At 41.8% G+C, this 17,238-nt stretch overlaps 1 protein-coding gene across 1 annotated transcript; it reads left to right on the top strand.

Annotated features, from left to right (window-relative positions):
• Positions 1-389: 389 nt before the first annotated feature.
• LOC149068630 (astacin-like metalloprotease toxin 1) lies at positions 390-16,377 on the top strand. The gene is made up of 10 exons (XM_089250955.1): positions 390-656; positions 2,571-2,597; positions 4,176-4,216; positions 4,361-4,436; positions 5,909-6,026; positions 8,039-8,214; positions 10,789-11,016; positions 11,199-11,330; positions 12,912-13,162; positions 16,250-16,377. Exons 1-10 carry the CDS (start codon positions 602-604, stop codon positions 16,340-16,342), a joined length of 1,197 nt encoding a protein of 398 aa, XP_089107081.1. The 5' UTR covers positions 390-601; the 3' UTR covers positions 16,343-16,377.
• The last annotated feature ends 861 nt before the right edge of the window (positions 16,378-17,238 follow it).

The following is a 17,238-nucleotide window of genomic DNA, read 5'->3' as shown; positions in this document are numbered from 1 at the left end:
ATTACCTACAAACGTTCATAAAGACCCTCGTCCTCCTACAGTGGATGGAAGGACATTCTCAACGGAAGGTTCCGCACCTCAGTGCGGCCGTTCGACCAACTAGCTGAGATATTCACGTTCTAGTGGCGTAATGGCAGATTTTTGTCGTCTACCACCGTTATGAACGCATCAGGGCACGATCAGGGTCATTATGTTCGGTCTCATTATGTGTTTTGGAACACATATTCATTTATCTAAATATTTCTTGAATTATCATTCATCATTATTTTAGTTCTTTATTTATCATCCATCAATTATTTATCTTCTTATGATGGAGAAAAGCTTTCAAGATTCTGCGGAATCGGGATATCGCAGCTGTTTATACGATATATCCTTTCAATTATTCACAGATAAGAGAGAGAAATTATATTTCAACTATTAATATTATTGTGTGCAAATTTTTTTTCTTATCTTAATTCACCTTCCGTTCAGTGGTAGAAACGCATGGAGATTTTCTCACGCTTTATCTCGTAGAATGAAGTCGACTTCATTAGTCTTAGATCGACTACAACATCTCGAGCTGTAGTCGTGGGTCCGAAAGCTTGGCGATCGCATCATCGGTATGGGTCCTATAATGTATCCGATCCTGATCCTACAGCTGATTGGATTTTCTTTAGGTGAGCCAAATTTTCTAAACTTATACAATTTAACGTACAGTAGAACCTCTCTATAACGGAAACCCGTAAAACCAAAACATTTTTGCCCTCTAAATGGGGAGGAACAGCCACTTCGTTGGGGAATTTTGCTGTTGTGGTGTATTTGTATTTGTAAGATGTACAGTAAAACCCCATCTTAACGGACACCCCCTCAGATGCGGTCACCCCTTTTTTTACGGCCGAAGAATATAATTTCCACTTGTATAATAAAAAAAGTATGCACCCACACACTGATGAACGGATGAATTCTTCTGTCCCGCCGGTGTCCGCAACAGTGAAACCTCGTTTATACGACGTTTGGCTCCGGCCGAAATTGGTTCCTATATATTAAAAATGTATATGTTCCTGCAAAAGTAATACACCGGTGATTATGCATAATCACCAATCATCTCGATAAAGAGAGTTTGATAAAATTTCACTGCATTTATCACTTTTACCGATGTATAAGTCCCAAATAAAGTTGGAAAGTGTGACAAATGTGGAAAAATTTATAACCTCTTCTCTTCATTAGACCATATAATTATTTTCAGCCTTACATGATACGTGCGCTCCACATATTTTGCCACAAAAATTGAATTGAAATAATGTGAAGAAGAGAAAACCTTCATAATAGCATTAGCGTCTTATAATGTTGACTTTCTTCACCAGTTTTTTATCAACAAACAAAACCAACATTTCCATTCGGAATCATATCCTGGACTATAGTTATGTTCGGTTAATCAAGTAATTAATTGACAATTTATCATATTTACCAACACGAGCTTCGGATTATACATAATTACCGTTCAATATGATAAACTCTCAGTTTATGACCAAAAATTAATAAATTTGGAAATAAAATTGAGTTAGCTTAGAGTCACTTTCCGCTATCTAGAATGTCCGGAGAGTGAAATACATTAAATCCCTATTACCCGGGAATGGGGATTAGAAAAGTGTCCATTAACGAGAGGTGCCCGTGAGGGGGAGGTTCCACTGCATTCGTACTGTCGCAATCTACACGCCCCGGGAGGAAAGTACTTAATATTGGGACACAGAAGGAAAAATTCGCAATAATTTCATGATTAAACCAATAATTCAATGGGATTGGACTTTATTTGGGAGCCAAAAAAGTCATTTACTTATCCTAAAGCAGTGGTTTTCAATCAGAGGTCCTTGAAGGGACTTCATGGGGGTCTATGACCTCAGATAACAATTAGCTCATTATCGTTTCATTGCTACATACGGAATATTGTTTTGTAAAGGGGTCCGTGTGGCTTACATTTTTCTTCATTTTATTGGCACAGGGAGGTCCGAGGACTTCTTCTTACTGGTACAAACTGTCCATGGAATGGAAAGTGTTAAACACCCCTTGGTCGAACCCCTTCCAAAGAATACACTGAAACAGGAAAAATAAAAGCTAGTGATCAAAAAAAAATTTAATAAAATTTAATTTAATAAATTTAATTTTTTTTTAAAGTATAAATTCAAACATAAAAATGGAAGTTCTTAGAAAAATTCAAGCCTCTCTCTCTCTCAATAGAAGAATCATTCCCGAACTGCCCCCCACCCCCGCATAAATCAAATTTCCCTCTTGTGGGGTCGCGGGCCCAATGTTGGGAATCACCGGTTTATACATTTTTCTAATTTTTTTTCACTTCTTTTAACGGATTTCTTGTAATCCAAGCGAAATTTTTCGAACTATCTCTTGGAGAATTATATGCAGGTTCCTGAAATGTTGCCGAATTTTCTGGAGAATAACATCAATGACCAGAGACAGAAAAAATGTCTTGCATAATAATACGTAGAAGCTTTTTTTTATATTCATTACCGTTATATTTGTATTTCCCTCTCCTCTACCATATAACTCAAATGAGTATTTCTCTTTCATCGTTCTAGCCAACAGAAATCCAATGGAAAATGAAGGTATGCTTTGTTTCTCTTTACTGTTCATTATACATAAGACGATAAAATGTGAAAACAATTTTTTTTTTTTAAATCCATAATTTATCTTTCGAACATTCGAGCTGCGAACTGAAGTAGTGGCGTAGGAACCGGAGGTGCTGCAGTTGCTCAAGCACCCCCGGTAATTTTTGGCACTGGTCCGAGCATCCGCAGAATTGATTCAGAAATCAAAGTATCCTATACAACGTCCAACACTAGCACCCACAGGTTCAAATCACTTCCGACGTCCCCGAGTTGAAGATTTAGTACTTTTGGCGATTGACCAGTCCTTTATTGTTCATCATTGGTAAAAGAGGTAGAGAGTTACTCCCTTTATATTTTGCTATTTTTGTGCCCCCCCCCCCCTCTTTATACTCGCCATTGGCAAAAGAGACAATGAGTTGCCATTGGTGACAAAGGTACTCACACTGAGCTGAATGGCCCCTTTATAGTCGCCGTTGGCGAAAGAGGCGTTTTATATTTTGCCGTTGGCGACAAAGGGATTCGCACTGAGCTGAATGGCCTCTTTATAGTCTCCATTGGCAAAAGAGTCAACGGTTTGCCATTTTTATATTTTGCTACTGGTGACAAAGGAATTCGCACTGAGCTAAATGGCCCCTTTATAGTCGCCATTGGCAAAAGAGGCAAAGAGTTACCCTCTTTAGATTTTGCCATTGGCAACAAATGGATTCGCACTGAGCTGTGTATGGCCTCTTCATAGTTTATTATTGGTGACAGAGGCTATTTATATTTTACTTGGCGACAAAGGAACTAGCACTGAGCCGTATGGCCTCTTAATAGTTCATCATTGGCGATAGAGACTTTCGCAAATACAGTTACCCATTCCAAACTTTGGAGGCCAGTACACTGGTTGGACGAATTTCTTCCAGAGAATTTTGAGTTACCAACCTTCACAAAACCCTTTTAAATCAACAGAAATTGATTAGGGTTAGCATATAAAGCTATTTGCTTTCGATATTTTAATTATTTTATAAAGATATTTGAAAATAGTTTTAGTTTTGATAGCCTTGGGGGGGGGGGGCACAGGCCCCCTGTGATCTGTATACATCTTTGCCCTCAGTCATTGATATGAGATAAGCGAACTGGCGCCAAATGTTGGTGGTTTTTGACTTGAGATTGATTCAACTTATGGACGATGCTAATAATAGATACTGTTTCCCTCTTGTCAGGGAGTGTCTGCATACAAAATTGCACATTTTCTCCAGATGTACCGTAGTTGACACCACAGTGGTGGTCGGCGCGAATGCGAGCCGATCTCCCCGTTATAAAGTCTCGCCACAGAGAGAGTAACAGGCCTACAAATAGTGCAAGTATTCAATCATTACACTTCACTTCTGAAATATAGATGGCGGCACTAAAAAACACAACACTAGATACGCACTCGGACTGTTAGATACACACACTTACACTTCCGACACAACTCACTAGGTAGTAAATTGTTCATGGCGATAGACCTGAGTTGTGCTCGGTTTGAAAAAAAGAAATGTACCGTACTAGCTACTTAGAAATTTAATACATTTTATGTGTTTTCACTGGCAGATTTGTTTGAAGGAGACATAACTGGCGTCGATCCCTTACTGGTGAGTACTGGCTTTTGAAGCACCTCCTACATATTTCGAAAATCATAATAGAATATAGATCATTTTTTTCTTTTGTTTTGCTCATGAATTTCTATCTATTCTTCAATGGAAGTTTGTCATGTTTTGTTTGGGTCTTTTCCTTAGGACAGAAACGCAGTCGTTGATCCAGCGGAGCTGTGGCCCGGAGGCATAGTTTACTATGAAATCGAAAGGAAATTCCGTAAGTACCCTTGTCGTATTCATTCATCAAATAATTAATCAAATTATTTGCAGATATACTCGAATCTAGTCAGAGGCGGGTTTATGGTTTTACCTCCTGTGGGCTTAACGAATTTTTCCGCTCTTCCCCCCATTCTACCATTCTAGTCTAATTTTCTCGACCACTCATTCGTCGAATTCGCCGCTCTGTGGTATAATCCACTTGGCTTCTGCTACTGTAAATACACCTGCGTTTCTAAGTCACACTTTTAATTGTTTCGGTCTCTCACATTCTTGCGTATTCTTTTCTTCGCCACTCCCATGTTCACGCACTCTCTAGGTCATTTCCATGCTCACACACTCTCTAGGTCATTTCCATGCTCACACACTCTCTAGGTCATTTACATGCTCACACACTCTGTGACACTATCCGGGTCACTCTTTTGGTCATTCTCATGCTTGCATGCTTGCATACTGTTTTTCTCTCTCCCATGCTCACACAAATACTTCGTCACCCCATACTCATACGCTCTCCAAGTCACTCTTTTGGTCATTCTCGTACTTGCACGTTGTTTTGACCATTAACATACTTGCACACTGTTTACGTCACTCGTCACTAACATACTTGCGCACTGTTTGGGTCACTCGTCACTAACATACTTGCGCACTGTTTGGGTCACTAATATACTTGCGAACTGTTTGGGTCACTTACATACTTGCGCACTGTTTCGGTCACTAACATACTTGCGTACTGTTTGGGTCACTCGCTTGCTTCTACACGCTTTGGTGCACTCTTTTAATCTTTCGCATGCCTTCACACTGTTTTGGTCATTCGCTCGCATGCCTGCATGTCCTCTGGGTCTCTCTTTTGGTCATTCGCATGCTAGTACGTTAGGTACACTCTAAGTTACGCTTTTCGTCACTCACTGACCTAGTCCCTCGCTTTGTAGGCCACTTTTTCGGCCATTAACATGCTCTTGATCACTCTTTTATTCATTCACATGCTTGCACACGCTCTAGATAATGCTTTTCATCGTTCCCTGACCTGATTCCTCACTCTCTAGGTCACTCTTCTGGCCATTCATATGCTTTCATGTGCATATGGTGTAGGTTACTATTTTGCTCAGAGAGTGACGAGCTTACACAATCTTTTGTTCACTCATTTGCTTGTGAACTCTCTAGACGTCTAGAGAACTCGTTTGGCCGCTCACTGATCTGGTCTCCCCCCTTTCTAGGCAGAGGTGGATTTATGGTTTCGGCATCCTTTCCCCCAGTCTACTAATTTCTCGACCATTCATTTCTGAAATTTGCCGCCTTCCTGCACTTACCGTCCTTGGGCTATAGCTTTACCCCCGGTAAATACGGCATTGCATCTATTGCAATAAAAATAATATATATTTTTTGTGAGAATTCCACGTATTGGAAAAGAAATATAGATATAGAAACCGTTTATTTATATGCGTGGTATTAATTCTGTAATTTAAATTTTGCTAGGCGACAACAACGATTTCATATTCGAAGCCATCGATGAATATCACAATAAAACTTGCATCAAGTTCAAGAAGAAGACCGCAGCGACCCCTGATTACATCCGCATCATTATATCTACTGGGTAAGAAATTTGAAATTTAATTCTAAGGCAAAGACAAATACACATTAGAATTCAATTTTAAAGTTTTCGGGGTTTTTTGGCCGACGTGACGTATAGTTTCTGTCTTTCGACGTTTCGTTCGCACGGGAGGCGAACGTTTTCGAGAATTGCGTAACCGTATCCGTATAAGAAGAATTCATGTCGGTGCCCAGCCCGATTGGGGCTGTTTGCCGGCTTCAGAATTGCCCCCCCCCCTCCCCCGCTCTGGGGACTCGTGTGAAGGGGAAAACTAGATCGTATATGCATGTGCTTGTGCGCAAAGTGCGTGAGTGTCAAAGTCTGGGAAAGGATTTAATTCGCAAAAATGATTTTTAAGGCGTTTAACTCAACATGTCCTTCCGAGCCTGTTAGTATTATTAATTATTAAATAAATTAGGCAGGAAAAGTGAACTCTGCTATGTTGACGTCACGACGTAGCGCCATGGTCTCACCGTACTGGCTGGTGAGTGAGGTCTAACAGCGCTGGCAGAAAAGGGGGAGAGATTATTACTGTACATAGAAAATCAAAATAATTAAAATGAAGACGAAGTCTCAGAAACGGGAATCGAACCCACGTTCTTTCACAGGGGCACTTGAATTTTCTCTCTCTCTCTCTCTCTCTTTCTAAAAATGTATCTTCGCATCCAGCCAGCTGTTAAAAGCCTTTGTACGGAAAGCGGAGAGTGACGTCATCCTAGGATAAGTCGCCATCTGGTGGCATCGTCAGCAATTGTGAGCTTTGGACTGAATTGTGTCCGAACGTCCATGTACGGTCCCGTTCAATGCACACGAGCTCCAAGGAAAGATTGAGATGTTCGTTGCCTCTGTAGTAAAGTGCAGCGGCTCTCAACCGGTGCTCCGCGGGGCAGTTGGGCTCCTTGTGTGCTCCCCAGGGACTCCACGGCTGCTCGAGGAAAATAAAAATGAAAGCAGTAATTTTTGAAAAAAAATCATTAGAATTACTTTAGAACAATAAAAATAAATCAGTAATTTTGCTGAATAAGTAAAAAATAGGCCCCGCCATAGAAATTTCATATGCCAAAAAGCGCTCCGCAACTCAAAAAAGGTTGAGAACCTCTGGTCTAGTGCGTTCATCCGGAAAGTGAAAGGACGCGGGTTCAATTCCTCGCAGGGGCAGTTGAATTTTCTCTTTTTTCAAAAATATATCTTCGCAGCATCAGCCAGCTTTTAAAAAACTTTGTATCCAAGTTGTGTCTGTGAAACGCGAATGTGCATCTCTACAGAAAGGAAAAGAGGATGAAAATCAACGCAGCTTGGTTTCCCGTTTCAAAGATGATGAAATTGGCACCACCGCACTATCCAGAGCCCTTGGGAACTACAACTTCAGCCAATGTCAAATCTTGCTCAAAGATTTTATTTCTTGAAAATGTTCGCCATCCGTGCGAACGAAACGTTAAGAGACGAAAACTTTCCGCCACAACGGCCAAAAAACACGAAAAGTTTGAATTTTACTTTACGCGATGGCCATGATAGCCTTGTTTGTTTCATTAATTTCTAATCATGTTAATACAGTCGAATCCTGTTATAACGAACTTCAAGAGACCGGTGAAATCACTTCGTTATAACGAAATTTCGTTATAAAGGAATTTCAGGTTTTTGTATTGTTCCTATGTAAACTTACCCTATGAGGGATTAGAAAAGTGTTCGTTAAAACGAGATTTTCGCTATAACGGTATTCGTTAAAACGGGATTCGACTGTATTAGTCTCATAGTTACTACCCTAAACTGTGTTATAGCATATTGTATAACTGGCAATACCCAAGCAAAATATGTATATTAATCGACTAAGGAGACGAAATTTTTCAACGTGTATATTCAAATATACTAATAAACTTGAATTTAATACTTATTTCTACTGCTTATGAGAGCAAAAGATGAGGAAAAACATACGTTGCATAGATGTCATTGATTGTGTGTTGAGAAAAATGCATTTTTATTATATCTTACATACGTCTTGAAATGGCATTTTACAGCTGCTGGTCTGCCGTGGGCCGTAAGGGAGGTGAACAAGAAGTCTCACTAGCGTATGGATGCCACGACAAGGTCTCGGCCATCCACGAGTTCGGTCACGCTCTCGGACTTTGGCACGAACACAGCCGCTCTGATAGAGACGACTACTTGGAAATTCTGTGGGATAACATCAAGCCAGGTTTGTCTTCTTTCATAGCCAAGACTCGGGTGTGGAAAATGAGTTAGTGATGGAACAAATGATGAAAGAGTGCCTGAGCAAATGAGTTGACAGGTGACTAAATGGGCGAGTGATTGAGCACGTGAGTGAGTGAGAAAGTTATGAGGGAGCCAGGAGTACGTGAACAAACGAATAGGCGAACGAGCGATTGAGTTGGTGAATGAGCGAGTGAGTGAACATATGAGCAAATGAGTTAGTCATACGGTGTCTGTCACTCACTCGCTCACTCATGCGGTCAGTTACTCATACGGTATAGTTAATGACTGAAACGGTCTCTCACTGAATCGCACACTCACTAGTTTTTTCTCCAGCTCATTCACTAAACTCATTCGTTTACACATTCACTCACTTGCTGAATCACTTGGTCACCCACTCACTGGTGACGAACTGTTGCCGGTGAATTTTCCTTGCAGGAATCTTCCGTAAATGTCAAGACTAGTATATTTTTATTAAAGCATACGAGGGATTTTTTTTTTAAATTGTTGACGCTTTTGTGGAGATGCATGTGGAGCTCAAGGAGGAGCACGTGGATGCTGTGGAGATTATACATAGACTGCGGCACCGAAAAATCAGAGACGACACTGAATACGCACTCAGACTGTTAGGTACACACTCTTTTTTCAAGACTCTGCCACGAAGCTAGGCTGGAAAAGACCTCGGCAACGGGATAAGTCCGGTGGCAGAGTCCTGGCGTATGTTCATTTGACGTGGATACGAAAGGCAATCTCTTTTGTACCCCAGGTTTATTACACCACCCGAGTGGCGAAGTTGTAAGATGCTCATCTACCGCCGTGAAGGTTGTCGTCACGATCCCAGTTTCAAACCCGGGGAAGAATATAGGTAAAATATTTTCTCTAACGAGTGAGTTGACCACCGATAGATGGCGCCTTCATTTCCAAACCAACTCATTAACGGCAGTAAATTGCAATATAGCGATATGGCCATAGGTGGTAATTGGTGAAGTAGGTTAAGTTACATTACATACCTACCCTGCCTCCAAGAAAATGAAGTAGCATACGGTGTTGTGCTAGTTGATTGACAGGACGGGGGGGGGGGGGAGAGGAAGGAAAATCCTGTTATTAGGAGAAGAAAACTTTTCTAACGTGTCTGCTCTCATCAATGCCGAAATGAAAGGGATTAAAGAAGACGAGATAATTCGGGATTGCCAAAATAAAGCGGATTACGTTTCGCGAGATATATCGAGATTGTCTCGTAAAGTTAAAGAAATTAACCAGAGGAATATTTACGATAACGGTGCTCAACCTCTAAGAGAAAGTGTACCTTTCATTGGTTTGAAAACATGTCTCGGACACTCATTCAAATGATCTGAAACAGCACCACAGGTTACATAAGCGATCTATACTGTATGTGTACCGCGGATCACTTAAAGGATCGAAAAATACTCCATGTGCCACCTAAGTGCTCTGAAACTGTTCCACGCGTTACTCAAGCGATGTGTAAATGTGGCCGCGGGAATCTTAAGTGATGTGCAACTACACAGCAGATCACTTAAGTCCTATATGCTCAACCCATGTGCGCTCCAAATGTCGGCCTCGGACTCATTTGATGTGGCCCGCTACCTCAAACAAAATTTCATAAAAATGAACCAAGTGGGACATTTACAGATAACGTCAGTGACCCGTTCCACAGTTTCAGGGCACTTAAACGGCCCGTGGCACATTTACACAGCATTTCAGTGACGTCCGGCACCAGAGGCGCCGACATGAAGGAAACATTGGAGGGGCTGAGAGTTGTTGGTCGTCCCGTATATACGGGACTCAAGCGCGTACGCAGGAGGAGGAAGGTGCATTGCATTGTTTTTTCAGAAATTATTGGGGGGGGGGGGGCTGAAATGACCTCAGCCCCTAGGTTCCTGCACCTATGTCCGGCACATAGTTCCAGAGCACTTCTGTGATCCGCGGCACATCTGCAGATCAGTTAAATACTCCGTGGTACATTTCCACATCACTCAAGTTTGGCTCGACACATTTCCAGATCATTCAAGTTTGGCTCGACACATTTCCAGATCATTCACGTGACAGTAGTGCAGTTCCAGAGCAATTACGTGACGTGTAACGCAGTCTCAGAGCAATTGCGTGACGTGTAACGCAGTCTCAGAGCAATTACGTGACGTGTAACGCAGTCTCAGAGCAATTACGTGATGCATGGCACAATTATAGAGCACTTAAGTGGCCCGCGCAGTAGTTCAACATCGCTCAAGGGGCACATGACACATTTCCTTATCACTCAATTGGCCCCCGGCACATTCCCAGATCACGTCAGAGACCCGCGGCACAGGTCCTGCGAACCTAAGCGGCCCAGAGTGCATTTCTAGATCACTTAGTGATCTGTTTATGTAGCCCATTTAGTTCATTTGCGCAAAATTTGATCCGAGGTCGTGGACCCACACCAGAAGACTCCGAGAGCCACATTTGGTCCTCGGGTTGAGCAAGTATGGCTTACGAAGTGTTAAAGTAATATTAGCAGCAATTTTACTGACAATATGATTTCGACGCTTTTCTTTCACTTCCGCAGGCTCAGAACACAACTTCCTGAAGCTGAAGCCATGGGAGAACAACTTGCTGGGTGAAAAGTTCGATTACAAGTCCATCATGTTATACGGCGAATATGCTTTCTCCAAGGACAGGAAATCCATGACCATGAGGCCCAGGGAAGAAGGAGCCGTGATTGGACTCATCAACAACAAACCTGGTCTCAGTGACAGTGACGTCAGGAGACTCAACAGATTATACGAATGCTTCGGTATTTCTCTATTTTCACTTTATTCGATATCCCCCTCAAAAATGGAATTTATTCAATATCTGATTGGTTATTTGGTGTCTAGCTTCCGCAACTATTGTCGACCACGAATAGATCAATTTTTACCTCGAGGTTTGGCTATCTATTGCCATGATCATAATCAAGCCTTTCTTTGCATTAATTAGGAGAAAAGAGACCGCCGCCACCCGAGGTGCCAGATTTCAAGTGTGACTTTGAAACTGATACTTGCGGTATGAGCCAGAGCAACGTCAACGCAAATTGGACGAGAGTGGAAGGAACGCTGGGTGGCAAAACTGGTATAGTACCATAACTAATAATGATCTTTATGATAGCCCGTACGTAATAAATAGTATTATATAGGGTGTACCCCCAAGAACTCCACGCTAAAATGAAAGGTTAAATTGCACGGCAGGACAAACAGTTTTTGCAGGGAAAACCAGTATGGCAACTCACTTATTCGAGGCATACGTGCAATACCTGAAGCTGAAGAAATCGCCAAGATATGATAACCCTGCTCACTTTTGATGAGGAATGATAGGAAAATTTCATATACGGGTTGTATCAAGGGAAAAAAATGTTTTACCTCCCACTCGTAGGTAACGACGGACGGAAAAATATCGTCCCTTTTCCCTCTCTAATATGTGTGCGTAGAAGGTGGGGGGGGGGGAACATTTTCCCCTTTCACTCTTAGGGTTACTTTAGGGGAGGGACATTTTCCACCTTTCACTCTTAGGGTTACTTTAGGGGAGGGACATTTTCCCCCTTTCACTCTTAGGGTTACTTTAATGGGGGTGGGGGGACATTGGTTATCAAACTTTTCTCATCTGTGGCTCCCTTGGAATTACCCATGATTTATTACTCCCCAGAATAATCTATAACAGTGATATTCAACCGCTGATCCGCCGACCAGTGCCAATCCACGAGAAATTTCGCCTAGCATATTTGTAGCCGCTACACAATTTCAGATTTAAAAACAAAAAAAAAATCGAATAGTCTGCGAATTGTTTTTCCTATTTACTCATCATTTACCCCCAGTCCGCAAATTATCCCCCCCCCCTATTTACACATTTCATATGCTGGCCCACAAATTATTTTTCTTCTATAAATGTATTTTTTTGCCGGTCCACAAAATATTTCCTAATAAATTTATTTCTTTTGCTGGTCAGGAAATAATCCCTTCAGTTTATTTTTTGCTGTTCGCAAATTATTCCTCCTATTCATTCATTTTATGTCAGTCCGTAAATTATTCGTCCTAGTTATTTGTTTTACACCAGTCCACAAATTATTCATCCTACTTGTTTTATGCTGGTCCGCAAATTTTATCCCTCCTATTTATTCATTTTGTCAGTCCACAAATTTATCCTTCTATTTATTGGTTTTACTTCGGTCCGCAAATTATTTTTTCTAATTTCAATCATTTTTCGCCTGTCCTCAAATTATTTCGCCAACAAATTTATTCCTTGCCAGTTCGCAATTATTCCCCCTATTTATCTTTTGCTGGTCCGCACGTTATTTCTCTCATTTCCACCGGTCAGCAAAATTGTTTATCTACGAGTATTTTTACCGGTCGGGTTTTTATTCGAGTATAAACAATGTTGAAGAACACCTGGCATAGAAAAGAATCCCTTCAAAGCATAGAACACACACACAAATTACTATGCCAACTCCACGTGACACCCATAGGAGCCGCGACGCACACTTTGAGAACCACTGCATACGGAACTTTCTCCATTCACCTTTCCCCCCCCCCCCCTACTTTTTTGTTGACAGTGGTTAAAATTGAATTCCAACCCTAGAGAAATATTTTCAGAAGGTATATCACAATATTATGTGGCACGTTTGCTGCACGAATGGGCGTAATGGTTTCCTTCTTACAGGTCACTATATGATGATTGATGCAAAGGACGCTGGATTCCGCAAGGTTAGGCTCGTGACGCCTTTCTTCGGGGCTTTCGGACGGAAGAAAGCGTGCTTCTCGTTCGACGTGTACTTCAGCGGTAAGGGTGCTCTTTCCCTGAACATCATGGTCCACGACATAAACTCATCGGTGCTCGTCATGAAACACGTCGAAAGGAAAGACGAGTGGCAAAACATTAGCCTGGACATTGATATCAAAGGAGACATCAAGGTGAGATTATTTTTCTGTTGTTAACTCCTCGATGTAATTATGGGGACTATCAAATGAAAGAGCGATGAGGGCTTAAGAAAAGATACATTTGACACCAACGGTTTCCAATCCACGAGAGTGCGGGCTACGTCATTGGTTTGAAAACGTTGTCGCGGGCCACTTAAGTAATATGTGAATGTTTCGCGGGCCGCTTAAACGCTCTGGAATCGTCTTGCCGGTAATTCAAGTGATCTACGAATATGCCGCGGGCCACTCGAGTCATGTTGAAATGTGACGTCACTTAAGTGACCTGGAACGTAAAGCGGATCACTTGAGTCACGTGGATATGTATCGTGGACCGCTTCAGAGATCTGACACTTTGCCGCGGGTAGAGTTATATCGCAATTTACTCAATTGATTTGATTCTTCATCTTTTTAAATATATCGGAGGCTATATACTTAAGTGATGTCACTCGAATGATCTGTAAATGTTCCGCGGGTTACTTAAGCGCTCACGAACTATGCGGCGGGCCACTTAAATCATCTGTTAAATGTACCGCTTGGTTCATTTCTAAATGTTAGGTTTCAGATCATCACTTACATCGCATGATTCCGATGCCCACATTTGGCTCCCAGACCATGGTGTTGAGCATGTACGTTTTACACCATTGAAATGTTGGCGCAAACTACGTCATCATTACATCACGCGCTCTATCAAAGGATATCTTTATAAGAACCAATACGAGTACGCGCGCGCCCTGACCATCTACTTGTCGCCTTCGATAACTCATGACAGTGGTTTATAAAATGGGGAATACCGCCCCCTTGGGGGGAAAGGGCGGTAGAAGCGAAATACAGTATGGAATCCTGTGGATTGGCTTAGCAAAGTGTGCTGCGCTGGAAGAATAAAAAATTTCTGCGGGGATAGGATGATGAGCCAAACGAGTTTAGAAGACTCTGGCCCAGGAACTTAATCAGCAGAGAGGTCAAGGTGGTCTGGGAGAGTTGCGGATAGAGCTGTCTTGAGCACTTTGCCGTGCCACAGTGGCCGATCGGACGTATTGATACCTTCACATCGTGCTGCACAAAACTGATTTTGATGAATGTTGACTGCAAGTATGTGGTGTGCTTTTGCGCACGTCAGTACATGGAATATCGCAGCAAGCAACCAATTTTCTCACCCAGATTTCGCTGGGAAGTACTATTATTACTACTACTTGACCACACATGTACCTCGTACATATTTCTCGGAATAATTTCTAATGCAACGATGCATTTCGGGAAAAGTTGGTGTTTGTATTATGCGTGGCCTTAACGGTATTATGATGTTACAGTTGTGAGTAGAGCCCGAAAGTCTAGGAATAATGTCATAAATGTCTTTTTTTTTGCATATTTTCAAACTTTTTTTTGTAAAAATGTTTGTTTTTTTTTAATTTTCCTGCCATAAATGCCTATTTCGATACTGCTTTATGTTTATTCGTGAATTTTAGAGGCCTTATTCTTTAGCATTTCGAAAGAGTTTTTATGCTTACAATCTTCATTCCTTAGTACGAATTAAAGGGGCTGGATTGATTGCCACTAAAATAATGGAAGGGTTTGAATTTGTGTGTTATTGATTGTTATTATTGTAGGTCAAGGGGAGCTCAACCTTTTGGAGAGTGAGGGCTACTTCATCGATTTGAAAACGTGTAGCGGGTCACTTAAATGATCTACAAATGTGCCGCCGTCCCCCTTCTGGGGGGGGGGGCCGAAGAGCTTACGTTGCTTCTTGCGACAGAGCCTGGGTGTCTCGCGGTTTCTCCATTTTCCGTCAGAAGTCATCTGTAAATGCGTTGTGGGCTGTTTAAGGGGTGTGAAACTGTGCTGCGGGTCACTTAAGTGGTCTGTAAACGCGTTGAGGGTTGTTTAAGCGATCAGGAAATGAGCCGTGGGTTACTTAAATTTGAAGGGAGAATATGGCTCGGGTCACTTGAATGATCTTTAACAGCACCCCAGGTCACTTCAGCGATCTATATATGTGCTGCGGCTCACTGAAGTGATATGAGAATGCGTCGTACTTAAGTGATGTGGAAGGTTTATTAAGTAATCTCGTGATGCGCCCCTCAATTAATTTTTACAAAATTAGGCTTGAGGTCGCGGGCCACATCAGATCACTGCGAGGGCCACATGTGGCCAGAAATTGGAAGAGCGAAATGCTTTGTTGCGTGTGCCAGAGAGGAAATGTTTTTACACACACACAAGCGCCCTCTGCCGTTCACTTAAAATATAAATTTCTGAATTGATGCATATCATAGGAATATTTTTAACTCTCTTTTTTTTTTATTATGTTTAAATTTATTATTGTGATGAAATTTGTTGCTCAATCATAGAGAAATTTGATGCAGGTAAATATCGGTTAATCCCAGCGTTGAAATAAATAAGTTTCGTTTTAGCGCCATCTATTTTTGATTATGAAAATCATATTCTAATTCTACACAAAAATTTTGGCCATGCATTGGCATTTTTTTTTTATCCGAGAAATCAATTTCTCAATAATTTGCAAAATAATTGATTAATTTGATGAATTTTGCTCATACGGTCAGGGCAGGTGAAATGTCGGGACGGAACATCGGGGATGAAACGTCTGGGGTGAAATTTCCGGATCCACCTTTGATATACGGTTTGCGAACTAATGCAATCTCTGCTCTCAGGCCAAAGGCAGTTAATTTAACTGTAATAAATATATTTTGTCATCGGGGGCTGCCGGCATATTTAATCTTTTCTAATACGTCTGAAATGAGAAATTGTTTGCTTTCACGCAATAAAAAATTGTAATTTAATGAAAATGTGTTATGTATATGTATCATATACAGTCAAACCTCGTTAGTGCGTCACCCGGTTTACAAGTCACTCCGCTTACCGGGTCACTTTTTGGAAGTCCCAATTGTCTTCAGGCAGGAATCGGCACATTTATGGCTTACTCCGTTTAACGAGTCACTCCGCTTAATAAGTCATATTTTTGCGCTCTCAAGAGTGACTCATTAACGAGGTTTGACTGTATATATATATATATATATATTTTATGATACATATAGTAATATAATAACTCTATATTATTTTCTGTCGTAGCTTTCTTTGGATGCCCACACTAGAAAATCAGCTGGTGAAGGAGTCGTTGCCGTGGACAATATCGTGTACAAATTAAGAGCCTGTTCCGAATGATGTGATAAGATAATAAAAATCATGTTGCCTTATTATTGCCAACGTCTATTATTCGAGATGTAATAAATTTAAAGTAATGAAATACGACATAAGAGCTTTTCGGCACATCCAGTTCGGTACCCAAATTCGTAGATCTACCCCCCCCCCCCTATTCGCATGATCGGGGTACCATTGGTCTCGCCTCAACAAAACTTGACTGTAAAGGGCCTGATACACATTCCGGAAAATAACGAGGAGAAACCTCCTACCTGAAACTGCAGTCCTGGCCTTCGGTATTTCCGGAACGAGTGTGGTGGAAAACTGGTCAGACTCGACGGACTTTCCAGGCGGCCTCATGAAAAAACGATTTTGAATAACTGCGCAATCTCGAACTGCACGGGTCGAGACTGTGGCTGGAGTGCATGTGACGCTGCGTCAGTTCAGTCAACATGAGCCGGCAGTTTCTGGAAGGAGTTATAGTTTCATATTTGAGATCTTCGTGGCTTCCGCCAGTTGCCAGAAATCCGAAGAACCAAAAGGGTGGAGCTAACAGGGATCCGGGTCAACTACCATCATTTTTATTTTGTTTTCCCACGCTGTAAATGACCTATAGACGGGCGGAGTCTGGCTTGGCCCCACCCCCATCAAAGATACCCGCATGGGGGCGCCTGTGCCCGAGTGGCGCAGTGGTATGATTCTCGTCCACCGCCGCATCAGGTGCGCACTGTCAGTTCTGTGAGTTCGATCTTAAGGAACAACATAAATATATCAAGTTATTTTCTCCACCGATCCTGAGGCGATCACCGATAGATGGCGCCTTGATTTCCTACCCAACTCGATCGGTAGTAAACTGCTGTATAGCGATATGACCGGAGTCGGTGTGTGGTAAAATAGTAGTAGTCTTGGGCCTTTCTCTA

Source organism: Pholcus phalangioides, unplaced genomic scaffold (assembly GCF_987345545.1).
Source record: "Pholcus phalangioides strain wild (caught in Gottingen) unplaced genomic scaffold, Ppha-v1.0 ptg000024l_1, whole genome shotgun sequence".
Lineage (NCBI taxonomy): Eukaryota > Metazoa > Arthropoda > Arachnida > Araneae > Pholcidae > Pholcus > Pholcus phalangioides.
This window is presented reverse-complemented; position numbering and strand designations above follow the sequence as displayed.

Bases quoted from the DNA above. Each gene is read 5' to 3' on its own strand.
- LOC149068630 (XM_089250955.1), top strand. From the start codon at position 602: ATGGGTCCTATAATGTATCCGATCCTGATCCTACAGCTGATTGGATTT. The intron at 4,217-4,360 runs GTGAGTACTGGC...TCTTTTCCTTAG, and splicing joins CTGGCGTCGATCCCTTACTG to GACAGAAACGCAGTCGTTGA. The intron at 8,215-10,788 runs GTTTGTCTTCTT...TCACTTCCGCAG, and splicing joins GTGGGATAACATCAAGCCAG to GCTCAGAACACAACTTCCTG.